This window comes from Ursus americanus, chromosome 22 (assembly GCF_024610735.1).
Source record: "Ursus americanus isolate L20-20 chromosome 22, mUrsAme1.1.p, whole genome shotgun sequence".
NCBI classification, from domain to species: Eukaryota; Metazoa; Chordata; class Mammalia; order Carnivora; family Ursidae; genus Ursus; species Ursus americanus.
The window spans coordinates 6,314,997-6,341,540 of NC_142148.1; the positions used below are offsets into that span (position 1 = coordinate 6,314,997).

Consider the following 26,544-nt stretch of genomic DNA (forward strand, 5'->3'; position numbering starts at 1 on the left):
ATCCTTCTTTAGAGACCCTAGGAGTGACTCACTGAAAATAACCAGCTTCTAACAGTCAACCGTTTGGAAGTGCCTACTAAGTGCAGAGTAGCAGGCAGGCTGGTGACATTTCAGATGACTTCCAGCCTGAGGCTGCTGGTTCCAGGCTACAAAGGTGTTTAGTGGCTGAGATGTGTATAGGAGACGTGGACCTTCACTTGAAGTGTAGAGATGATGTAACCATAGCAACATGAGCTGAAGACCCAGCTGCAAGGAGAGGAAGAGGAGGTGGTTTGACTTGAGGGGAGCTCCGCACCACTTTGAGATCTGTGCCCAGCGGGGGGTATCCTGTCCACACCACACCTCCTGGTTGCACCACCACGAGTGATGGCTTTGTTTTTGCTGTACTAGCGTCGTGCATGAGCACTTGGCCTCTGTTGCATCTCCCCGCACACTTTGGGGAGAAGCATTTATTTATTTATTTAATTTTTAAAAAAGATTTTACTTATTTATTTGACAGAGAGAGAGAGACAGCCAGTGAGAGAGGGAACACAAGCAGGGGGAGTGGGAGAGGAAGAAGCAGGCTTCCAGCCAGCAGGGAGCCCAATGCGGGGCTCCATCCCAGGACTCTGGGATCACACCCTGAGAGGAAGGCAGAAGCTTAAAGACTGAGCCACCCAAGTGCCCCATGGGGAGAAGCATTTAAATAAGAAAAGTAAACATTGGTGGCTTTGCTTTGGTACCAGAACCTGGGTGACCTGGATCACCAGCTCTCCCAAAGAAAGGATTGCTACAAAGAATGCTTCAATTCATGATTATATTTACATAACATTACAAATGGTAACAGTTTTGAGACTGTTGAAGTTAACAAGCCTTTTCTGAGTAAACATACTGAATTTATCAACATAGACTACTATATACAAAATAAATTAATAGGGAACCCAACAGAACATGTTATGTTGTAAATATAACATGCATCTTTAACTCGGTTAAGATAAAATAGTATATATATATAACATACGTGTGTATATCTATATGTGTATATATACACACATATGTTTTATATATATATATATGTATATATATATACATATATATTATATATATACGTATATATATATATATATGCTGTATAAGATGGAGATACAGAATTTGTACCAAATCTTACAGAATTAATTCCAGTCCAAAATGAAAAACTTATCACATTTGCTAACGGATGCAACAGAAATTCATCATTTGAAAATAAGTCTCTCCTTCTTTACTGTCTCCCTAGCACCTGACATATTGTGTATGTAATTCTTCATCACTTATCGTCTATTTCCCCACTAGATTGTAAGCTCCCTGAGGGCAAGGCCTCTGTCTGATTCAGTGCTATATGCCCAGCACCTAGAATCTGACATATAGTTGATGCCCACTAAATAAGTATTGAATGAATGAATTTAAGGCAGGCATACATTCAACCAGTATAAAATTGATTTCTACAACATCACTTCATACACTGACCCCACATGCTAAGCTAAAAACTTAGCAAGGCTCTTACTTAATACTTGGCCCTCTGTGGGATAAGTCAATGTCCTGGGGTTGTTTAGTCACTTGGTAATACCAGCTTCTGCCCATCAGTGCATCCCCAGGCAGGCCTTGCCCATAGGACAGAGTTGCACAGCTTGGGGCTGGGAAGCTGAAGCTAAGAGGTGAACAGGAAGAAAGAGGGTGAAGGAGGCTCATTCCAACGTCCCTCTGAATTGCCGAGTGTGTTGCTCCAGCTTCTGGGCCTCTGTCTGGAGGTGCCCCAGGGCCGCAGGGCTGGGGTATTTGAGCACAGCGTGCTTGGTGGCCAAAGCGAGGTTCTTGAGCAGGCTGCAAAGGTGACTGCTGCCACAGAGAATCTCGTTGCGCACGTCCCTCTCCTGGGTCTCCTTGCACAGCGTGTCCACCAGCTTCTGCCCCACCATGATGACCAGCTTGCTCTGCGTGATGAAGATCTCGGGGGGCTGGCTGTTGCTGAGACTGCTGTTAAATACGCCGATGGCTTTGAAGAGTGCCCCAAAATAGAGCCGGCAGTGTTCAGACAGGTGGAATCTCTTCTCGGGATTCTGCTGACTCAAAGGCTGCGGGATGAGGGAGCTAGGATTCTGGAAAAGGGAAGAGAACAATTGAGAAGAGACAAATGTCATCACCAGGCTGTGGTTGTCTCCTGTTTCCTATTTTGTTCAATTTTCTAGACTTTTTATAAGAAAAAATACAGTTTTGTTTGAGAAGCCCACAGTGCAGCATCTGCCTAACAAATTAATGTTTTCAAAGCACTGTTACATATAAATTATAGTATTTATATATACAATCTGATATATTGTGTTGTCTATATAATCTTACGTGTTAAATATATAAACTCTTATTCAATATTCTCAACAAACCATTAGCAGCCCATTCCAAGAAGCACAATGACAATGACTAAATCTGTAACTTCAAAAAAATAAAAGAAAACTTAATCATGAGATTTTTTAAATTTACTGAAAGAACAGATTTTAAAGGATTTAAAAAAATTCTTTCTAATTCCAATATCGGCAGTAAACCTGAGCCCCCAAAATTTCTAGAAGAAATCTGAATGTGCTGACTTATCTGCCTTAATATTATGATATTTCTCCAACTTGCTCATAAGATTTCATCTAGAATTTTACTTCCATGAGCTGTATTTTCTGGGATGTGGAACCAATGTCTTCCCGAAGCCTAAGCACTGTTAAAACGTTCTCACCATCGAACTTAGCGGCAACCACTCTGGGTAATCATCCAAAGCCCCTTCGTTAGGACAGGTGGGGAGACTGGTGCTCTCTGAAGTGAGGGGGCTGCCCATGGTCATTCATTTAGCAAAATTGAAGAGCCAGACCTCTACGCTGAGTCAGCTAAGTCTGAATGTCTTATTTTTTTCACGAAACTGCTCGCTCTCTCATCCACCTGTGATCTCTAAACTCACAGCCTGGAAGCACTCAGCCGGTGTTAGGGTCTGATTTTTGTACCTCCCCCCTCATATGTTGAAACTCCACCCCCTTACGCGAAGGTAGCAGGTGAGCCTTCAGGGAGGCACCTGGAGTTGGATGAAGTCCTTTGGGTGGGGCCCCGTGGTGGGATTAGTGCCCTTGTCAGAGCTCACTTCCCTTCTCTGCTCTCTGCCATGAGCGGACACAAGGAGAAGACAGAGGAGAGCCCTCCCGAGGATCCGACCATGCTGGCTCTCTTTGCTAGGTCTTGCAGCCCAGGGTTCTCATCTCAGTTGACCCCAAGGAGACGAATAATCTTGCCCATGTCATGAGACATCTCTGTCCTTCCCTCCTCCACCCCACACCTCCCCAGCCTGGGAGTTGATCTGGTTCGCTGATCTCCAGGCTTCAGGTACTCAGACGACCTTCATAAGTGATGCCCTTTTTGCCTCCCTCTTAACCTGACTTGCTTCATCTTTGTCTTTAAATGAATCCACTGGTTTTACTTATATTAGTTTAATGGAAACTCTTCAAATTGGTAACTGGAAAATCATTGTCATTTGCCACGAGTAGCAGGTAACCAATAACAATAAGCCCAATGATAGCATCTTTGACTAAAAAAAAAAAAAAAAAAAAAGGAAGGAAGACCATCAAGGGTCAAAGAGGTGTTGATGATACACAAGTTCCAAACCAAAACGGGTTGTCTCTTTTAATCAGAAGCATTAAAAGAGGATGACAAAGGAAATGTGAGTCTGTGCTTTCAAAGGCCATGTCAGTCCCACCCGTGATAACCCTGCAGACCACCGAGAACTCTGTCACTAATGGTTCAAGAATCATGCTCCGCATACTGGGTTTCACTGGACTTATTCAGGGCTCCTTCTACAGCAAACAGGAAAAACTGTCACAAAAATATCTACTCCCAAGGGGGTCACGGCTGGCGTGCCGACTTGTTCATAGCAGGAGACATCTCGAGGGATAAAGCGTGTGAGTCAGAAGTACGGGGGAGCCAGCACTCTCACTCACCTGTCCTTCGAAGTTTTTGTTTTCATCCAACTTTCCTTCCAAGATGGGTTTTTCTGTCTCTTCTAGGTTAGGCAACTTCTGAAAAATAAAATCCCTTCCAATTACCAACTTGAGTGTGGTTTTTACACTCTACAAAGGTATTCAAGTCCACTTTAAAACTTGAGCATTTCTCTTTATATTTTTGTCAATCATTCTGCCTCCAGATGTCTTTTTTTAAATTCAAAATCAGTTAATTAACATGTAGTATATTATTAGTTTCAGAGGGCTGATGCCTTTTTCAACAAAGGAGACTTTGCAAGACCAAGGGCTGAATTTTGCCTACCAACATGGCTTGATGTAAGGACACATGAGTTTTTAAAAAATTGTGTGTGTGTATATATATATATATATATATATATATATATATATATATATATATATATATATAATACCTTTTACATCTATATCTATATTTTTAAATTAGGGAATGAAAAATACCCAAGTTTCTAGCTTCTCTAGAATGTGTGAAAGCTGTTACACCAACCAGAGGCTTTTTTTAAACAGAATATCACACAAGACTGGGGCTAAAAGGACCAAGTCATGTTGTCCCCAGGTTACGTGCCATGTCTCTTGACTTGTAATCCTTGAACCATTCTCTTTCTGCAGTGTCTGAACTCATGCAGCAAAGAGCTTCTAACAGTAACTGCAGTCTGGAGGCTGCTAAGACCATGCACAATTTGGAAGTGTTTACACTTCCTCTTCTGTTTCTAAGAAACGCAAAGACAATGACTAAATCAACAACTTTCAAAAAGGCAAGGAAACTCGGTGGTGAGATTAAAGAAAGGTGCTCAAGGAACAGATTTCAAAAGATTTTCAAAGTCCTTCCTAACTCTAGTACTAGAGATAAACCCCAAGACACCAAGTTTCCAGAAGACATCCCACATGCCTTAATATTAAAGTGTTTATCTTACTTCTTAATAAGATTTCATCTAGAACATTACTTTAATGTATTTTATTTTTTAAAAAATGGAACCAAATTTCAAATGAAACCAAATTTCAAAAATTATTGATTACTATCTTTCAATATCTAATTATTGAACTATCCAACAATTAGTGAAATGTTGTTGGCATCTGACTGACGGGCAACCACTCCAGATAAAATCTGAAAGCCTCTTTCTATTATACCTCTGAACTCACCGGTTCACGGATAATTGTCCCGTTTTTCTTCAGTAGCTCAGGGGAGTGTTCACTTTCCTTTTGTTTACTAAAAGGAGCACTTCTTTGGTATGATTCAATCTCCCTTTGAGGGAGCTGGATGCGTTTCTCAAGCTCCAGTTGTGCATTGGGGGTCATTTGTAAGGTATCTTCCTTTTCGCAGTTCTGCTTGAAAAGGAGCTTCCCATTGGCAATGACAATGGAGGCAAACCTCTTGATGTCTTCTGGAACCATCCGCGCCACCATGACAAATTTCTCGAGGTCATCTGGACTGTTTTCGACTTTGTCGGTCACAAGGACTTCCAAGGACCAATTGCAGCTATCCAGGCTTTCCTTTGTTCCAAGCAGGATCTGGTAGGAGTTGGAGATGGTCTGCAGCTGGTCCCTAATTCTGGCCTGAAGGTTAGTGTCGCTGAGGTTACAGGCAGTCCCACGGATCCCGCGGGCAAAATCCAGGAATGCTCTCAAAGATTCTTCCACGTGGTCGGTGGCCTTGCGGATGGCACTGAGGTTGGCCTCCAGATACTCTCTGAACCTCCACTTCCTGCTGACAAAGAGCATCAAGCTGGCGACAGAGCTGGCCACCTCGTGCTGCAGAGCCGCCACCATCTGTCGGGCCAAGTCCGGGTCCAGGGAGAGCTCCTTTCCTGACTCCTCCGAGCAGGAGCTAGACGACGAGTCGGTGGACGTGGAGGAGCACGAGGAGACAACGCTGGCCCTGCTGTCAGAGCTGGAAATGGATAACCTGTCCGGTTCCGGAGACAGCGAGGGGGCCAGGCCGGGGAAGCAGGAGGAGCTGCGGTCCAGGGGGTTCTCGGGAGCCCCGTCCACTCTCCCCGGCTCATTCAGGGCCTGAGGGCCGCTCGGCATCGATTTAGGGATGTCATAAATGTTTGGCTTGGTGTCCTGCTGTTCCACCCGGGAGATCAGAAAGCTCGAAGGCACCTTGTAGCCAGCACCCTCATCCAAGGGAACAGTGTCCCTGGGCGCCAGGGATCTATAAGAAGGAATTTCTGGAAGGCTGAGTTTTTTCTGCATGGGCACATTTTTATGCAGGTGTGGGTAGAGGGACCTTGCTCTGCTGTTCGGAGGGTTCTGGAAGCTGGACATACACCTGGGGGGAAAGTGGGGTTCTGATGCTTCCACAAAGCTGCTCAGAGATGCATTTCTGCTATCGGCCCTTTCTGCAGACACCGGCGTGTCATAAATCCATTCTGATTTCTGGGGGCTCGGTAACGTGTTGTAGCCGCCTCGCCTCACGGCGATCGCGGACATCAGGGGAACACTCTGCCCCTGTGAAGAACCACACAAAAATGCCCAGGTCAGTAGCCGTAAAAAGAGGGTTTGAGCAACTCATTTGACAAGGGTGCATTATACTGAGGACCTACTAAGTGCCGGGTACTGTGCTTCTCACAAATCTGATTGTCACTCCCCTCCTCAAGCATCTTCAGTGGCTCCCCATTGCCATGATCACTCAAGGTTGTACCCCCTTTTAAGCCTCCCCACCATGGCGGCTACCAGCCTCCTTGTGAGTCCGGTCACCCCGGAGGTTCACCTTTCCCTGAACTCGGAGTGCTCCCTTAGCCCTCTATAGTTCATTCTGCCCAAACCAGTCCTTCTGTTCTATGTGCCCTCTCGACCCTCTCCTTTCCCTCTAACGAACTCCTGAGCATCCCTCACGACACTGCGGAGACGCCGTCTCTTTGTAAGGCCTTCCCCAGTAACTTTGGGCATCGGTACATGTATTGTAAATGCGTGACAATTCGACAACAAACGTGGATTCCAGATGTTCAAATTAAGGCACGTCCCCTATAAACAAATAAAAATCTCCCTTAACGCAACGTACCTCTGAGGTATGGAAGAAGAGGGAGCATTTACCCAAGATCTACTGAGCTTTTGCTCTGTGCCAAGCACTATACCTGTACTAGGTCCTCTGCGGGGATTAGCTCAATCCTCACAATTAGTCTGTCATGAGAAACTGAGGCACGGAGAAGGTGGAGGCCCTGCCCAAACCACATTGCTCACCCTGTTCCTGAACACCACTGCCATCAGGGGTTTCAAATGAAATAAGCTCTTCTGCGAGGCATTCGCATTCCCAATTTTGACCAAGCCGATAAAACAGCCCAGAGCACGCTCACGTTTTCCCAGCATCGAATCTCTGCGTCTCGTCATACTTACATGTGGTTGGCTGGCCAAGGGGCCAAGTCCTGCTTTTTGGGGGCTGGGGGGTATGTCGTATAACTGCTGCTTCTCTGGCTCCTGGGGAAAGACAGAAAAGGAGAACTTGGATTTTCCCTTCCTGAGGGACACATCACAAACTCTGCCCATGCCAGTGTTTCTTGTTTTTGTTTCTTTTCCCAAATCAAAATAGAAATCACCAAAGACTTTAGGGCTTTTGGTCACGATGCCCGCACGGTGGAAGTTTACGTGGTTATGTTTTCAACAATGAACTTTGTGTTTTAAAAGATGCCTTCTTGGGACGCCTGGGTGGCTCAGTTGGTTAAGTGTCTGCCTTCGGCTCAGGTCATGATCCCAGTGCCCTGGGATCGAGTCCTGCATCAGGCTCCTTATTCAGCAGGGAACCTGCTTCTCCCTCTGCCTGCTGCCTCTCCCCCTGCTTGTGTTCTCTCTCTCTGATAAATAAATGAAATCTTTAAAAATAAAAATAAAATTTTAAAAAAATGCTTTCTGACCAAAGCTGGGGACAAGCTATAGAGAGAATGAACTTGCCTGAGTTAAAAACAGTGGCTCATTTGCATCTGCAAGTTAGCTTTCGGATTGACTAAGGAATACATGACATTGGGACTTAATAGTGCTTCTGTCTTTCTTGTTTGTATTTCTCAGCAGAAACTTTTCGGTGCTTGTAATTCGCTGTTCATCCTGCAAATATTCACTGAGCGCCTTACCACCAAGACGCTAAGTCAAATGACGTATATACACCCAGTAAGGAGCAAAAGGCATGGTGCCTGAACAGATGATATGCATTTTCGGGGGTGCAGCAATTAGAAAACACATATATCAGGATGTGAAAAGTAGGTACGTGTTCCAAAGCGAGGGGAGAGAGCACCGAACCAGGTTCTGCAAAGAAAGAAAAAAGTAGACTCTGGAAAGGGGGGTTTCTTTGGAGAGAGCTGAACTGTGGGTTTCCTACTGACTCCTCCTCACTGGGGAAGGTGGGGTGCATTTTGTTCCCCTCAAGCAGAGTGGAAAGTGCTCCGACAGGACCTTCGGTGACGAATTGCGCCACCTGGGCATGGGGTCGTAGTGCACGGAGGGGGTGGGAGGTGTCACTCTGGCTTGGGAAAAGCTAAGAGTGAGAATCTGATGGCTGTGTTGGGGATGGTCTGTTCTCGGGTGGGGACCAGGGTGAAGAAAGTGAACCAGCTGCTTGGCCATAACCATTGAGGGGGCCCCCAAATCCTCAGTCATCAAGGTAAATAATAATGGGATGCAACATTTAAAAAACTCCATAATTAATGTGAAAAATTCATGATGAACAAAAATATCACCATATTCAATAAAGACAGGGTCGAGGGGGCCGGGGTGGGGGTGAGGTGGGTGAGGTGAGTCCTGCACGTGGATCTTTATTTAAGACTTTTACGCCCAAGCCCGCCTCGTTCTGCTCGTGCCATGCCAGCGCAGCCTGGGCTCCTGGCGTCTGTCCTGGCGAAGGGAGCAAGTGTGCTCACCCACGGGCCAGACGCGGACCCCACGTGAGCTAGAGCAAGAGCCAGGCCGGAAAGTGTGGGAGGGGGTGAGGGCCTCTCAGGAGGCTGGAGATGACCGGCCTGCCCAGCCCAGGGAGGAGCGGCCTGGGAACATACCGCCTGCCGGTCAGAGATGTTTAGAAACAGGAGCAGGGAGAGGAGAGGCGGGGAGGCACTTGCGGGAATGCAGAAAAGCAATCTGCCTGGCACGGGGAACCCCCCAGTGGGGTAGGGCCAGGGCCGACGCTCACCTTCAGGACTGGGGGGCCCCGGCTCTGGGCCGGTACATCGTACACCTGGGAAGGCAGCGTTGGCAACGAGGTCTGAGCAGGTCTGGGAATCGTGAAGAGGGCCTTGGGGAGACAGAGAAGAGCCAAGGGAAGGAGACGTCACTGCAGAGTCCACAGATCATGTTCCAAGTTACCCTCATACAACAAAGGCAGCCCCAACAGCACAGAGGCCATGTCCCTGCACCCCTGACCCGTGGCCCTTCTCTCAGACCTCGGACCCTGGATGTGGGAGGGGAGGCCCCGTGGTGGTGGGCAGTCTGCCTCCCGTGGGGAACAGGCTAGAATGCTGATTCCCAGGCCCCATGTCAGTTGTACTGGGGTCTCTGAGTCCTGCCCTGGAGCCTGGGAATCTGCAGTTATCAGTAAGCTTGCCAGGTAATTCTGACGTTCTCGAGGGATCCGGGGATGTGATTCAAATCTGGGGGTGTTACCATGTTCATCTGTTGATGCTGGGGATACAGCAGTGAGCTGGACAGGAGAGGCTCAAAGAGTGTAAAGTGAAGGGACTCAAGGGGGTGGGGAGGCAGCAGGGGCCTGCCTCAGGACGTGTTGCTGGGGACGAGGGTCAATGGGGCGGCAGGAGGTGACCAGACCGAGCGTGGCCCTCAGGCTCGGAGACTGTGCCTATAACTGGATTCCAGTGAATCCTCCAGTACTCATGAATGTCCAGTCTACACTGGGTACCATGCTGGCTGCTCCAGGGGCCGCAGCTTCCAGACCTGGCCAGGGAATCAACCACCTGGCGAACTTAAAAATGATACAGTTGCCCGGCTCCACATCAGACCTCTCGAACGAGAACGCCTCCAGGAGGGGCCCAGGAATGGGTGATTTTATAGGGGAGTGGATGCTGTCTGCCAAGGTCAAGGTCTAAAGGGGGAAATAAGGTGTGGACCCAGCCAGGACGCAGGCTGGAAAGCAAGACAGGGCCTTGAGGAGAGGAAAGGGTCAAGTCCAGAGAGCTTGGCAGAGGGAGACTGCATTTCCCACTGGGTCCCCAGGACCCTGTCACTGGAAAGGGCTTTCTGAATTGGACCACGTGGATGGTAAGGACCTGAATACGTGCAGACGGGGAGGGCAGTCCAGGTGGGGGCTAGATCAGAGTCCCTTTGTTCATGAGGGCGCCCCGGCGTGGCATGAAGGAAATGCGGGTATCTACTTATTTATTTGCTGTTTTGGGTGAAAGAAAGTCTACAGCTTGAGGCAGCGGTCGGGGACCAGTGGGTCCCACCACTGATCAGTCTGGAGTAACAGATGCAGATAAAGCAGCTGCAAAGCAAATGGGACAGACATCCCTCCCCAGGACACGGTCAGCTGTCAAGTGTCCAAATAACCTCCCTCCGAATGATGACTGCTTCCGTACTCACAGAGAAACCTGGTTCTCTAAAATCCTAGGCTCTTGGGAGCACTGCAGTCTGAAGTTCTATCAGTGAGAAGGAAACATCCCACTCTTGTCGGAGAAGCAGGCTCACTTTCCATCCCCAGCACAGAGCCTGTGACATGATGTATCAGCTGGGACATTGCCCATCTACCCCAACCCAAGGAGACAGCAGCCTGCTTTGCAGTCAGGCTGAGGTTGAGCCCTCTACGAAGGGTCATGGGCCATCACCTCCACCTCTGGCTTATTCTGACACCCCAAGCTCTCCCCTACCACAGAGCTTTGCCAAATGCACTCCCATTGCCTCTTACCCCCTAGGACCCCAAGCCCCTTGTCTTGATGTAGCTGACATTGTGGGTAGACCACCCACAGAGAAGAGAGGGGTTTTCCTGTGTGTGGAATTTCAGGTGGAGGAAGCTGGTTCAGAAATTCCCAGTGTTTCTTGGAACACAGAGGTTCAAGGTGGCAATCAATTAAGGAACATGTTTGAGAACCACGGTTTCGAAAGGTTTAGAGGGACAGAAGGAAACGCCAGTTCAGGAACTAGTGGGTCCGAGAATAATTCCACTAGGAAGTTGGACCCTTTTCACTTGAAATAAGAAAGATTCCCCTTTCTGAAGGCAAACCAACATCAAATATGTTCTTTGTATGGTGATTAAAAAAAAAAATGTCAGGCCAGCATATTATATTAAGGAAGTTGGAATAAAAAGTAAAACAAAGCTCAGGATATTGGTTACCCTGGAGGAAGTGACCAGGAGAATGCGTGAGGGGGCTTCTGGGTGCTGGTTTTGTTCTGTTTCTTGATCTGGGTACTAATGACTAAGCTGTCCCCTTAGGACCTGTAGGTTACGTTTCAGTAAAAAGCTAATTGCAAAGAACAGATAGCGACAGTCACAGAGTCAGGGCAACGAGGGGCAAGGACATGCACGGTCTAGGGGCCTCAGCAGCCACGCACGGGCACAGGGAAGCTTTGGTCCCTGGTATTCGTCCTCCTGTGACCTTGGATGGGCCCCTTCATCTCCCTAGGAATTAGCTCCCTCGTTCATAACATGATGAGTCGTTCTCCAGACCCACCGAGCCTTGATCTAGTGATCGTCAATGCAGAGCTAAGGGGAGTCTGTGCACTGGGTCACCTGGGCCGGTCCCACGTCTGTGAACTGCCCGTTGGAAAAACAGTGCAAAGCTAGTGGCTGGATTTGCCTGGTTCTAGCGAGCGCTTCTGCCCACTGCAGAGCCAGGGCTAACCCCCCTGACTACACAAGCAGGACGGAGAGGTCTGCCTCTTCCGCCGATCAGAAGTTCCTGAACTGGGTTTCATCCACTTCTTCTAGCTCCTTCCTCCTTGTGGTAGAACCAGAGGTGGAATTACTTAGAATTACCAGAAGGCACAAATTCAAGGAGCGCTTAGAAATGACAGGGCAAGACAGAGAGGTACAGAGTGGTGTTGGGATGTGTCCATCTCCCAGCATGGCCATGGCTGCCCCGGAAGCCTGGTGACCTGGCACTGCTGATTTCCAGGCCACATGTGGCATCTCTTGCTCTAAGAGACCCCCCCCCAAGAGCAGAGAAGGCGATACAAACAAAAAGTGGGGGAAGACGGAGCAAAATGTAGATGGGGCAGCCACGCAGGAAACGCAAGCAGGAGAAAAAGGCAGGAAAGTTCCCCAGGTGTTTTACTGGGCCCACCTCAAGGAGCCTCCAAAGTGGCCAAGCTCCCCTGGTTTCTGAATTCCCCATTGGCGGCTGTGGTTTCTGTCCATGGCCACGGCCTTACACAGGGGAGGGCTCCCCTCACAGACACGCTTCATGTCAAGGGCAAATCTCCCAGCCAATGCCCTGACCCTTTGCTGAGTTAGGTTTAGAGAGTAAACTCAACTTTCTCCGTATATGATGCCAGTCTAGAAGCTGGGCTCCACGGTCACTTCATTCATTTAACAAACGTTAAGGTGTATCAGCTGTAGGTAGCTACAGCTATCAGCAGGTAGGAGCCTGCCCGGGCTTGGGTGCCGGGGACACCCAGTGAACAGCAGACATGGCACGCAGTTGCCTTTTAGGGAGAAGGGGAAACCCAAATTAACTTCAGCAGAGGCCACTTGTTCGCGGAGGAACCACCACCAAGGCCCCGCTCTGAGTCAGCTGCTCAGCCAGCTGAGCATGCCGGGCCTCGACGTGCGCCAGCTGTTCCAGGGCCCCCCTCGTGGGCTGCTGCGGAAGGCTCGACCAGCTTCTTTGTGGGGTTTGTAGCCCGTGCCTCGGAATGGCAGCTGTTCTCCACCTGGCAGCCCAGGGCCTTAGCAAATCTGAAGTATTCAAAATATTTTAAGAAATCAACACCTTTCCATGGTTGGAAATGGTGTGGGGGAAGGCCTGCGTGGTTAGCAGGACCTTCCCAGGGTCCCCAGCACGTATGTGGGTGGGGGGGAGTGGCCTTCCTGGACACAGACCTTGCCAGGACCCCTGCCCGGAGCTCGGGCCAGGTGGGATGTGTCCTTTGAGCTGAAAGCAAAGCGTGCAGGAAATGCCCACCATGGCTGAAGACCACGCAAGTCTGTTCTGCGTGCTTATCACTCATCGAGGCCTGGGCCTGGGGAAAACAGTACATTATTTTTCTCCTTTCTTCTTTAAATTCCTCTCCATTTCTTTTTTTTTCTTTTTTCTTTTTTTAAAGATTTTATTTATTTATTTGACAGAGAGAGAGACAGCCAGCGAGAGAGGGAACACAAGCAGGGGGAGTGGGAGAGGAAGAAGCAGGCTCCCAGCAGAGCAGGGAGCCCGATGTGACTCGATCCCAGGATCCTGGGATCACTCCCTGAGCCGAAGGCAGACGCTTATCGACTGAGCCACCCAGGCGCCCCTCCTCTCCATTTCTTAAAAAAAAAAAAAAAAAGTTTCCATTCTGCATTTACCTAGTGCTTCTTTTCCTCTGTTTTTTTAAAAAGCTACTTTTGAAAATTGCAGATGTCATACATACTGTAGATAACACACAAACAAACTTCCTGACCTCTCTGCTCATCGACTGCACACCCGCCCCAGGCCAGCCATAGACGCAGGCACCGGGAACCTTAGAGTGACCAACGCCGCGTCCTAAGGGAGCCCCTGTAGGTGTTTGCACTTTCTTTGTTTTGTTTTGTTGTTTTGTGTTTGCTTGTTTGGTTTTGTTTAAATGGTTATTTTTTCTCTCTTATACGTGCCTCCTAGAACGACTTCATCTTTTTTTGGCAAGTGCCAGTATGTTGTAGGGATAACAAACATTTATGTAGCCAATCCCCTCATTAACAAACATGTAGGCATCTTCGATTTTTCTTTATAACAAAAAATGCTATTATGGCCATGGTCTCCTCACCCAGATGTATGCTTGCCTCCTTGGGTATTTCTGTAGCAATTCTGGAAGTAAAGTTTCTCACTTGAAGAGGCTATAGGTATTAAATTTGTTGGGGAATTTCTTGCCTTTGAACCCATCACTAGAAGTCCTAGTGTCCAGAAAGGTCACGGCAAAAGTCCTTAATACTTTCATGAACAGTTCCACTAAACATTTGATTTCCTGCCAAAGCGTGGATGTCTTGGAGAGTGGGCGGGGGAGGGGAATCACTGGAGGGCCAAGAATATTAGTGACAACTGAACTGGGGGCCAAATACAAGCTCCCCCATCATCACCAAATCAAAGAGGACCAGGTTCCCACTTTGCACATTCATCCTCCTGATGGACACCGAGAACTCAAGGGCGAGGTCAGCCCCTGGGTGTTACATACCCCTTGAACCACCTGTTTTATTTGGAAGGCTGCATACCTGTTTTGGAAAGCTGAGAGTCTTTTCACAGACGATTCTGGCGCCGGCAGGTGGGTTAGGAAATTCGTAGACTTGGGCGGTGGTGGGTGGAGGCCCCTCCACCCAGCTCTTCATGTGCTCATACACGGGGCCTGGAGCTGGGGGTTTGAGCAGGGTGGGCACCTGGTAGGGCTCCTCGGAGCTGGCGAGAGCTTCTTCCAGGCCTCTCAGGAAAGGGAGACAGGGCCTGTCTGCGGGGGCCTCAGGGAGGATTTGGAGGCGGTTGGCAGGGGCCAGACCTTGCCTCCCATGGAGCAAACACTTCCACCAGCCCTCGCTTTCGGGCACGTTTTGTTCCAGAATGGTCAAGATGTCTCCTCTGCAGAAAGCCAGCTCGTAGGAACAGTCCGGGTGGTTGTCATAAAGCGCTCTGGCCAAGAGTGTCTGGGGGCGGGAGGAGAAAGAATTCATTGTTATCGCTGTTGCCAACAACCCCCCACAATTGCCACTGGCTCAGAAACACTAGAGGGCATTCATACATTTCCTTGACCCCACAGGCTCTTGTCCCTACTCTTTGCCTGATTTCTTCCTACCCACCCTTGGGGTCTCTGGTGAAATGTCATGTCCTCAGCGCAGGCTAACTTGTCGATCTCCTGAATGTGCTCTGGGGGCATTGTTTTCATTTGTGATGACCGTGAGCTGCGGGGGACACGGCAGCAGAGCACAGAGTTGAATTGAAATCCCGGCTCTGCGACTTCTTAGCTGTGAGCCTTTGAGCAAATTAGCTACTGTCTCTGGGCCTCAGTTTCCTCATCTGTCAAATGGCACTAACGATAATATCTGCCGCAGGGGTAAGAATGAAAAGGGCTGTTACGCACGTAAAGCTCACTGAACAGTGCCTGGCATTTAGTAGGTGCTCAATAAAGGTTGGCTGTTACTGTCCTAATGATCATTGTGCTCTTTGTCGGGTTGTTATTTTTCTCCTGAATTGGATTCTAAGTTCTATGACTGCTGTGACCATATCTCACTTATTTGCTGCTCTGTCGCCAACATCAAACACAAATTCAGGTGCCTGAGACCTGCTCAACTGATGTTCATTAATGGGGAAGTGATGAAGCAGAGACGGGGAGTTAGTGACGAGTCTATGGTCACGCAGCCAGGATCAAAACGCAGTCAGGGGCCCCCCGGGGGGCTCAGGCGGTGAAGCATCTGCCTTCAGCTCAGGTCATCATCCTGGGGTCCTGGGATCGAGCACTGTGTCGGGCTCTGCACTCAGCAGGGAGTCTGCTTGTCCCTGTCCCTCTGCTTCTCCCCCTGCTCGTGCCCATTCTCTCTCTCTCAAATAAATAAGTAAAATCTTTAAAAACAAAACAAAACAAAATCCAGTTGGTCTCCCTAATTCTCAGATTCATGCTTTTTCTGTGAGCCACAAGGTCCTCAAAGGAAAATCACCCCATCTCAGGCCAGCAACAGGTAAGCCTCCTTCTTATGTGGATTTTTTGCTGTAACTAAATGAAGGCAGTTTGTTTCTGTGGGTTTTAACGTGACCCCCTGTTACTACATCAATGCACACTTATCACAGAAAAATGAGGAAATATGGAAAAGCAAAAAGAAGTGAAAATTACTCATAATCCCACCACTCAGAGGTAACTTTTCAGACCACTTTGGTATTTATCCTTCCAGTTGCTCTTTTCTTTCTTGGACTAAATTTAGTTAATTATACTTTTTATACTCATTAGCTCTGAGTACATACAGTTTATAAATAAAACAACGCAAAAGTGACCAGCCATCCCATTACATCTGTTAAGAAGTGTTGCTTTTTATTTATTTTTTGCATAAAGTCTTCCTGTTACAAAAATGGAACGAATGTCCAACTGCTAGAAAGTATCATCTTAAACACACAGCGAGGTCTCTACGCATTTAGAGACACACTGGTGCATGTATATCTGAGAAGCATAAGTAGAGTCAGATCCCTCATGCAGACACTGACAATCCCACAAAAAAAATCTACTGCAGTTGTGGTCCTAGGAGATCATGAATGTATTCTGTACATGGAACTTTCAGGACAGAGAGAGTACAAGATAATGATAAGCAAATAGAAGAAAACAGAAATGCCTGCCACAGACAATCCCTGTCACTCCTTTGGTTCGTGACCTCTTGGATCTTGTGCACATTCGTTCATATATCTGCCCGGACTCAGTTGTATTTTAAAAACCTCATGGGATCATGTGCTACATACAGTTTTACAATCTGCTTTTTTTTTCATTTAATAATAGGTTATGAACATTTTTCCATGTCTATGAACAGCTTTCTTCACTCAGTATCCTTTTAAATCATGGTGCCGGTGAGGATGCTTGTCCTTCCTGGTTCTGGGACATTTTAGCTAATTCCAATTTTTAGCTATTACAAACAGTGCTAAGATGACCGTTTTTATCATTAAATATTTGCAACTCTCCTTATTTATTTCCACAGAGAAATGTCCAGGTGGGTGAAATCCTTAGGGCTCCCCTTCTGTCATTGCCCTCAGGCATGGTTGACCCATGTACACTTCCGTCCACTCTGAACGAGACTGCCCATTTCCTCGCACCCCATGACCCTTGGCATGAGCTCTTGGTCGGATGGTGCATTTGTTTTAAAATCTTTGTCATGGAGGGGGGCGCCTGGGTGGCGCAGTCGTTAAGCGTCTGCCTTCGGCTCAGGGCTCAGGGCGTGATCCCGGCGTTGTGGGATCGAGCCCCACATCAGGCTCCTCTGCTATGAGCCTGCTTCTCCCTCTCCCACTCCCCCTGCTTGTGTTCCCTCTCTCGCTGGCTGTCTCTATCTCTTCAAATAAATTAAAAAAAAATCTTAAAAATCTTTGTCATGGAAACTTGAGATTTTTTAAAACACATTCTTGGAAAATAACTCATTTTTAAGAAGAAGAAACATGGCCCTGAGTATTAGAGGCGTGTGTGTTCTGAAGGACAATCTTGCCTGTGGGTATCTCCTCTCCCAGCCCCGGTGAACCAGCAACCCTCCCCTGAGAGGAACGGCACAAATCTCACTGCTTGGAGGCGGACTGAGTGTATGGGGTTACACCGAAAAGCAGAGAGCCCAGCTAGAGCTAATAAACACCGATTGCCTTCTGGGTGGGAGGGACTCCACGAAGTGTCCCCTTGGCCACCTGTATATTCCTTCACAAGGGCAGCCAACCTTGGCTGAATGTTCGCAAGCTGCGCCACTGATCCCTGTGCCTGAGCTCAGGGATACCAATTTTGATCATGTGATGGTCCACTCTGTGAGCTTTCCACGGCGCCTCCGTAGCCCATACTCTGCCCAAACCTTCGGGGCCCTGAGAGATTCCGCTCCCGCCTACATCTCCAGGCTCGTGGTATCACTTCCTCATCAGCCCCACAGGAGCACCACCCTTTGTGGGGGCCTGAGTCCTTCACACAGGCTGTTCCCTCTATCCGAGAGCCGGCAGCTGTGTGCCTAGTCAGACCCCCTCGTCTTTCCAGACTCCTCTTAGATGTCCCTTCTTTGCAAAAGGATTCCTTGACACCCAGACTCCTTCAGACTACACTAGTTCTCCCCATTTTTTTGCTCAATGCTTTTCCATGTCAGGACTGAGGACATTCACATACAATTCATTGAGTAAGTGATCGTTGTCTATTTGGTGTCTATGTCCGGGCTAGAGCTCTGGCTCTGGAAGAGGACGCCTTCCTTGCTCTAACTGTATGCCCAGCTTCCGGCACACAGCAGGTGCTCATTGGCTGCATTTTTAGTTAATGGGTGGATAAAGCTGAGTAATGTAATGGTCTTGTGTTCAAGTCATTGGGAGATAAATGGACACACAGCACCGAGATGAGAGCCCCTGTTTCTTTCTAGAGTCGGGTGAAAAGGAGGCTCTCGGAGACTCTCTGTCCATCTCATTAGTTGGCCTTTGGTGACAATGACCACCAACATGTCCAAAAGATGGGCCGCAAGACCTGGCTAGTCTACGCACTCAGAAATTGTGCCGTGAATGTGGTGTGAGTATGTTTCCAGCTTGGGGAATCCAGCAGGGATGAAGCATTTAGAGGGAACAGAGTTTTAGAATCTTATAAAGAGTACCAATTAAAGGCCAGGATTTAGTGACCAATTAAAGGCCATGTTATTTAGTAGATTTTTTTTCTAGTTAAAAATAATCTCTGTCTAGTAAGAAAAGAAACTGAAAGGCTATGGTTTATAACTTTGTCAGACTTTAAGCAGATTTATAACTAGCAACCCTGCAATCCTCTCTTAATAATCCTTTATTAAATTGCCTACGACTGCCTAGATTCCTAAACGCTCTTTGACCCAGTTTGAACATCTTACTGGTTCTCTCATTAACTAATCCGTTTAATAAAATCTTTGACATGAGTTTATTTTATGTTCGCTTGCGGGTCATGATTTTACCTTGAAGAACATTACACTTCAACTGTCCACACTGGTGAGAAAACAAAAACACAGTCTCCAACCAATCACCACAACTTCATGAAATACGCCTGACACAGCCATAAAAGAAAACGCTGACCATCTGAGCTGTGCTTGCCTTTGCCTAGAAATAAGATCACGTGTGCGTCCAGACAGAGCAGTTGCTGTAGCATGGCAGCTGCTCGGAAACGTCTAGGTTGCCATCAGCTCCGTCGGTGCACTTGTCTATGGCGAGCGGCAGCGACTGTTTTCGAGAGAACAGGGGGCTCGTACGATCAGCCACTCCACTGGGCACCCACAGCTGTCCAAGACGGACAGCCCCAGTCTTATTACTCTGTGCTTCCAGCCTGCAGCCTGCAGTCCAGCACGTCGACCTTACAGGCTGCAAACTGCCAGCAAAGGGAAAGCCTATGCATGTTGCTATCACTTAATTCCCTTCGTTCTAATTGGCGGGGTTGTCTCTGGATGCCTCATGCAATCAGTCGGTGTCTCAAGAGTTTTAATAACAAAGCCCATCAAAGTTTCTGTTCCAAAAGAAGAACTTAACACAAGTGAGGCATCTTGGGGCTCTTCACCTAGAAAACAGAGGACCACATTGAATGGGGCCCTATTTTGTGTTGGGGGCGATCCGGTCATTATATGACTTAACTCTCAGAAGCCTCAGAGGTGGGTTTTCTTATCCTCATTTTGCAGAGGAAGAGACTGAGGGTCAGAGAGGTCAAATGACTCATCTCAGGTCACTTGGATTCTAACTGCACTCCTCACATCCATTATTGCACCATTCACTCCCCTTACAATCCATTCTCCAGACATTTATTTTTTTTTATTTTTTTTTTTAAAGATTTTATTTATTTATTCGACAGGACAGAGACAGCCAGTGAGAGAGGGAACACAAGCAGGGGGAGTGGGAGAGGAAGAAGCAGGCTCATAGCAGAGGAGCCTGATGTGGGGCTCGATCCCATAACGCCGGGATCACGCCCTGAGCCGAAGGCAGACGCTTAACCGCTGTGCCACCCAGGCGCCCCTCTCCAGACATTTATACACCTAAGTATTTATATCCACCAATCAGATCGTGTTGGTTTATTTAAAAACCTCCAATGGCTTAGAAATACACTTAGAACAAAACCAAATTCCCTGCCTGGTCGCCATGCGGGCCCACCAGTTTGTTAATTTTCCTTCCATCACATTGTTCTCTCCCTTTCCCCAGATGCACTAAGCTTGCTTCCACCTCAGGACCTTTGCCCTTGCTTAGACCACTCTTCCGCCAGATCTTTGCATGACTGGCTCCTCCTTCCAACCTCAGCTCAAAGGTCACCTCCTGCCGAGGCTGTCCCTGCACGAAAGTCCCTTCTTGCAGAGGTGTCCCTGACCACGTAAGGCTAGTCTCCTCCTCTGCGTCCCCACAGGACTGAGATGTTGAGCCTCTAGGCACGCTGACGAGAGAAGCCAGACGTATTTGGGCCGATGGGCGGTGTGGGGAGGAGAAACAGCAGCAGCAAACACTCAGCATGCACCCATGTTCCTGGCACCGTGCTAAGCTCTTCACAGATAACACTTGGAAGCAGCAGCCAGCCCACCACGAGAAAACCTAACAACAATTGCAATGCTCTCTGAGGCCACTCACAAGGTATTTTTTTAAAATAGGGTGTTAATTTAGAAATGGCTGTGTAGATATTTAAGAGATGAAGGAAGACATATGTTTATGTTTTTGTCCCCTGTGGGCACACTGGCAGTTAGATTCTGTGAGCAGTGAAAGAAATATTCCTGGGGCGCCTGGCTGCCTCAGTCAGTTAAGCATCTGCATTCAGCTCAGGTCATGATCTCAGGGTCCTGGGATCGAGCCCCACATCAGGCTCCTAGCTCAGTGGCGAGTCTGCTTCTCCCGCTCCCTCTGACCTCTCTTGCTTTCACTCTCTCTCAAATAAATAAAAATCTTAAAAAAAAAAAGAAAGAAATATTCCTAACTAATTTCCAAAAAGGACATTTCCCTCAAATGCCCATCTTCATACAACAGCTGGAAGAAGGGAAAGGAAAATGAATATGCATTTGGAAGAAAGAAACAAAGACAAAGTAAGATTCTCTGTCTGGAGAGACCTTCACACAACCACCAGATGCAATGTGTTCATCTATGTTGAATCAGCAATGAGCTATGGGAGTAATTAGCTGCAACTGGAGAAATCTGGGATGTTGTTGGTTCATTCATTCATTCATTCATTCATTCACGAAATTGTATCGAGCGTCTACTATATACCCAGTGCTCTGCTGGAGGTACAGCCGTGAACAACACAGTTCCAGATCTCATGCCAATCTCCGTTCCAGTGCAGGAGACAAACTCCAATCAGATATTCACAGGAAGCAATATAGGGTTTCTACCTCTCTTCCGGACGATGCAGGAAAATATAGGAAGTTATGAGGAATATGGGTGTAGTGAGTGCGTGGCCGTGGAAATTGCGCTCTGGGGGTGAGTAGGAGTTAGTCAGCTCAAGAGTGGGGGAGAGATCATCCAGACAGAGGAAGAGAAATGTTTGAGGGCTGGGGGGAGTGATGGAGGGAGTGTGTGTGTGTGTGTGTGTGTGTGTGTGTGTGTGTGTGTGAAGTGGGTGGTGACTGGAGGAACTGAAAGATGACCCGGCTGGTTGGAGAGAAGTAAACAAAGGATCTGGAGCTTGATTCTGTTTCAGCTGCTGTTTATATCTGGTTGCTGGGTGAAAGGGATTGGAGGGAGTGTCAATGAGGCCAAACAGGCTCGTCAAAGCCAGCTCCTGGTGGGAGATGAGGGTTTGGATTTAGGATAGCCCAACGCCAGAGGTGGTGAAGGATCGCATGTGATCTTTAAGGCGAGTCTTGAAAGAAGGACAGGATTATGATTACCAGAGAAGGGAGGAAGGACGCAGTATGGACCAGGGAGAGGAAGAAGCAGAGAGAGAAAATTGGTTCTCGTACTTTCCGTCTTCTGCAGTGGCACAGAGAGCCAGCGCACAGCTACAGCTCTAAGCAGAACCAGGTGGAACGAGCCCTCAGAGACGCCACCTGCTGAAGCTTCAATTCTGCGCGTCTTCATTCATCACCCTGTAGACCAGAAGGGTGGGCACAGCTCCTTGGAAACTCTGCAAGACCCCTGCTTGCCTTTTGGTTTTACTTTCCATTTTTCTTTTCTTTACTTCACTTGAAAGAGCAAAGCTGCAGAAACTCAGAGCGTTAGAGCAGGACAGGGACCCTGGATGCTGTCTTCCGGGTTTGCCTCATTAGAGAGCTTTGTGTGCCTGAGACCAGGAGAAGTTACGTGACCTGCCTAAGGTCACACAGCAGCAGGCAGCAGGGAGGGGATTCAAACTCGAGTCTGATTCCAAAGTCTGCTTTGCCGGCTTGAGGCACAGCCCCTCCAAATCCAAGTCAACCTTCTGCTCTGGTCTGCTAACCTCTAAACGCATGTACTTTTAGAAGAAGCTGCTTTAAAGGCATCCATAGTCAGGAGCAGGGAACTCACGTGATTATAGGAGCTGGGCAGAAAGTATATTGAGGCAGGCCAGATGTAAGACATTTGGCAGTGCTGGAGACTGTGGCACGCTCACACAGATTTTAAAATATAAGTTCTCAGGCCAAGGGAAGTGCGGTACTGCTGAGTCCAGCCCACAGCTGGGGTCTTAGAAGCCCCAGGCTGTTCTCCTTTGCAATCCCAAAGTCAATGGGCAGGAGGCTAGAGCATTTCTACTCAGTGCAGGGCGCCTCTGAACAGATGAATCTGCTTTGAAGTGCCCGCCCTGTTATGTTTATGGCCAAGATTGTATGCCAGGTGCTCACAACTTGAGACTCTCTCTACCCTTTCCTGCTTGCTTCTCTCTTCCCCTTCACAGTTGACACAAGTGCTATCCCAACTCCCTGTACTCTTGTATTTCTAAAATTAAAAAGTTAGTAGCCAGGGGGATAGAAGAGACCCTGAGATGATTTTCCTTCTAAGTAGCCAGAATATCATCATTTCCTTTGGAATGTAAATTGTACCACAAGGTCTCCAGCACATGGCAGGAAATAGTAAATAAGTAAGTGCCCCAAACAAGAGAAAAGAGATGGTGTATGTGGCCAGAACCATGAGCAGCAAGTGATGGCTGGACCTCCGCTCTTACACCGTCACAGAACCTCATCGCTGACACAATGGGCATCTGTCTTCTACTGAGTTCCTACTTTGAAAAATGTCCATGTTTAGCATTTCAGCTTCTTTCTCATAGATTCCGTGACTTGTTTCCAAGAATTCTTAGTTTTAGGAGAAGGTGGCAGAATTGTTCATACTTCCCCTCTGAGGACCATGAGAGATACATAAACCACAATTTTTTTTAAAGCATACACTGTAAATATTTGAAAGCCTTTGACTTAAGGCAAGTATGAATCTCTGACATTCATAAAGGCTTGCTCTGGATGTAGGAGCTTTGACTTTGAGATCAGTGAAAGCTTCTCTTACAGATCTTTATGGGGCAGCTGAACCCAGACTCAGAACATCATGAGTGGACACAGAGCAGAGAAAGCCCTTTGATCGTCGTTAAGGATGACAGTCTCCCCTCGAACACACTGGAAGAATTCACTGGAAGTAGCTCATGCTGTGTGAACACACAGATAGGCTTGGAAAGATCAAAGCAGAGAGAATGGTGCTATAGGTTGGCTTGCACATGTTTATTTTCCTTTTTCAAAGCATATTAGGTTTAAAAATAAAGTTTCCAAGAGCACAAGCAAAATCCCCTCACCACCTCCATTTTCTCACCCACATTCTCCAAAAAGGGAAGAAAGACAGAGGAAGAGGGACAACCCTGAGGAAGAGACAAAGTATCTACATGACACTTGTTTTGTGAGAGGTTTCGATGGGTGACAACATTCTGTGAGGTAAGATGACAGGGTGGACATGTTTTAGGGAGTCATGGCAGAGACGGTCTGGAAAGGCTTCCCGGTTCGCACACCCCACATAACAACACAGCCTTCTTACACATGCTGTGTTAGCTAGTACTAACTTCCTGTAATTAATCAAAGAGGAAAAGCTCCCCTTCGATCTTTTGGCTACACATTGAGTCAGGCGTCACGTTACTTTCGTCGTTTACTATTTAGCCAATGCCCCGTGCGTGAGGATAGCTCACAGTCTTTCAACTTCTGTGCCAGGCACTGTAGTAACTCGCCAAGATGATCTCCCTGGTATTTACAATTCCATGAAGCAGTTACTGTGACTAATACTCTGTTTGAGAGAGGAGACAACTAAGGCACAGAGAGGGTGGTTAAGTAGCTTAAGGATGCGCAGAGAGCAAGGCACAGAACCAAGAACGGAACGCAGGCAGGTTTGACCCTGGAGGCTGCCCTTTTGGCTCACAGATCACAGTGCTTGGCACAGACTTCACCACAAGATGGTATGTGTGTCTTGACAGACAAGCGAATGACAAAGTGTGCCTCCGAGAGAGGGACGGTAAGCTGATAAATACATTTTAACTCAGGTGTGTATGTTGCGTGGTCATTTATCAGAATTAGATCCTGCCCTAAGAATTCAGGACATAGCTTACATGTAATAACTGGTAAATAATGATCCATTTTTATAACGGAATACCATACAGCCATTAAAAAGATGGAAACGGAGCAATCTTCAAAATATAGTATGAATTTTTTAAAAAATCAGGATGACAAACTGTGTGTACAGTAGGTCCTTGTGAGTATAGCATCTTTCTGGACAATGACGTAAGTTTTTGGTTGGGGCTTTCCCTCTGGCCAGGGGGACCAGAGCCCTGGAAACTACAGACATTTAGGGATTAAAGGAAAACATGCTTTCAGTCCATGCTCATTGGTATAGTTAGAATTTTGTAAACCATGGTTTTTATGTTTTAGTTTTAAAAAAGGATTTGGTTCTATTGGAAGAAAATGGCTTTTCATGGGTAAACTTGAGCGACTGGTTGTCGTCATTAATCACTCCCGTCCATTCTACCCTGATTGGATAGAAGGAACCTTGCCTCGAAGTCAACTTCATCTCAGCTGAAAGCATGTATCCACACAAAGTCATACCACCAACAGCGAAAACAAGGACGAGCTGTTGCAAGACACCAGAGCCAGCGTTGCATGCCTATAACATGGGGGAGGGCGGCGAGAACGACCTGCTGCTGCTTCCCCCCCACCCCCGGGGCTGTATTCTGAGGTCTCCTCTTCCTTTTCTCCCCCCAGCCCCACCACCCCATTTCCTGTCTTCCATTTGTCCCTCCTTCCTTCTTCCCTCCTCTTGAAGAATCTCCCTTGGAAGATTGTTCAAGAAAGAAGCTGCTCCCGTCACTTCTGTTTTCCCTCACGGATTTCAATAGCTTTCCAGAGCAACACTTCCACTGACAAGTGCAGTTCCACAAGCGATAGGGAACTAAGCGTCACGGCAGATCGCAAAATGGTATATTTCATAAGCAGAACTCGCCCTGCGACTTGCAACCGTATTCAATTACACCCCTTTCATGTGTCGTGCCTAATGTGGTGAGAGAGCCTGAGACGGTTCTGCTTCAAGACTCTGCATTTTAGTCTCGGAAATATTTAGGCTTTTTTTTTTTTTCTTAATGAGGTGACAGCTAAGTAATTTCTTGCATCATCCTACGACATAAAGAAGAGTTGTTTCTCTTGGAGCTGGTTTTTGGAGACTTAGCAAAGTGGCTAAAGGAGAGTCGCGGAGGGAAAGCTGCTGTTGTCTGCCAGAGAGGCTGGGGAAATCAGCGAGCTTCGGCCCCAGCAAGCCCCTCTGAAAAAGTGGACGAGTTCTCCAGTGAAAGGCCCCAGAATGTGGAGAAAGTGACCCGAAGTCACTTTCAGTGAGACACCGAAATGACTCCCCTCCCCATTACCTTTATGTTTAGAGTAACACGTAAGCTTTAAAAAAAAAAAATTACCCGAGTAGAATATAACTTTTTAAACAAAATAAAAATTCTCTCTTTTCGGGTTCAAAGCCCAAAATGGGCCATAGAGCAACTTTCAATTACTTCCACTGGTGTGATATTTATTTAAGGAATATCATTATCTGCTCCCTTAACTTAGGGGAAAAATTTGAGATAACAAGTAATGGACCCCTTTCCATGGTGAATTTAGAGTCCCAAACAGTTTGAATAGTTGCAAGAAACGGATGCCAGCAGAGAGAAACTCCGATACTCACACTTACCTTCATCTTGATCCTTCAAAGAAAGTATTTTTAGAGGTGATTACTCCATATCCTGGAAAACACGGCAGAAATCGCTTGGGGAGGGCAGTTCTTCGGTGACAGTTTGTGCTGGAATGCTGGGAGGTGTGGGTCTGAAACACTTGTGTGTGAACAGTGTCCTCTTCCTGCAGCTGTTCTCGCCAGCAGATCTGGGCTGAACCCAACAGCCCTGGGAAAGGATGGGGCCGGCCACACCATGCGTTCCCTCCATCTGTCCCCTGCTCCCCTCCCCCCCAGCCATCTGGGTGCAAACAGCCATTGTGGTGGGAATAACCCTGGTGAACTTGGAAATGAGAAGCTCTATGAGAGAAACAGAACAACTGAAGTAAAAGAGTGATTCCTTGTCTTCCTAACACCTATCAAAATGCCCCTGGATGATGGCGTCGTCTATGAAAAAGCACAAACTTGAAGTGATTTCTCCACGGTACCATCGACCTCTGGATCCATCCAGCTTTGAATTCTTCCTGATGGTTCAGATGAAAAAGCCCCTCATCACAGGACTTCCGTAGCTCCAGAACGTCTTGCCCACTGATGAGACTTTGAGGAAGTGATTGGTCAGAAAAAAATTCCAAAGCCGCCCAATGGAAGTGAAGTATTTTCTTCCCTGAGGCCTGAATACT

The 26,544-nt window shown here is 47.5% G+C and overlaps 1 protein-coding gene across 3 annotated transcripts in view; it reads right to left on the bottom strand.

Annotated features, from left to right (window-relative positions):
* Positions 1-829: 829 nt before the first annotated feature.
* CASS4 (Cas scaffold protein family member 4) overlaps positions 830-26,544 on the bottom strand; it is a 32,764-nt gene continuing 7,049 nt past the window's right edge. The window contains exons 1-7 of one of the 3 annotated variants that reach the window (XM_087853476.1): positions 25,886-26,023; positions 14,326-14,748; positions 9,127-9,228; positions 7,347-7,427; positions 5,151-6,461; positions 3,975-4,052; positions 830-2,111 (exon numbers count right to left, since the gene is read on the bottom strand). In XM_087853476.1, coding sequence (XP_087709602.1) covers positions 1,701-2,111; positions 3,975-4,052; positions 5,151-6,461; positions 7,347-7,427; positions 9,127-9,228; positions 14,326-14,748; positions 25,886-25,891 — 2,412 coding nt within the window. In that variant the 5' untranslated portion in view covers positions 25,892-26,023 and the 3' untranslated portion in view covers positions 830-1,700. Of the gene's footprint in view, positions 2,112-3,974; positions 4,053-5,150; positions 6,462-7,346; positions 7,428-9,126; positions 9,229-14,325; positions 14,749-25,885; positions 26,024-26,544 lie in introns of those variants that run through there. The other 2 variants (XM_045808431.2, XM_045808432.2) reach the window with 2 other exon arrangements.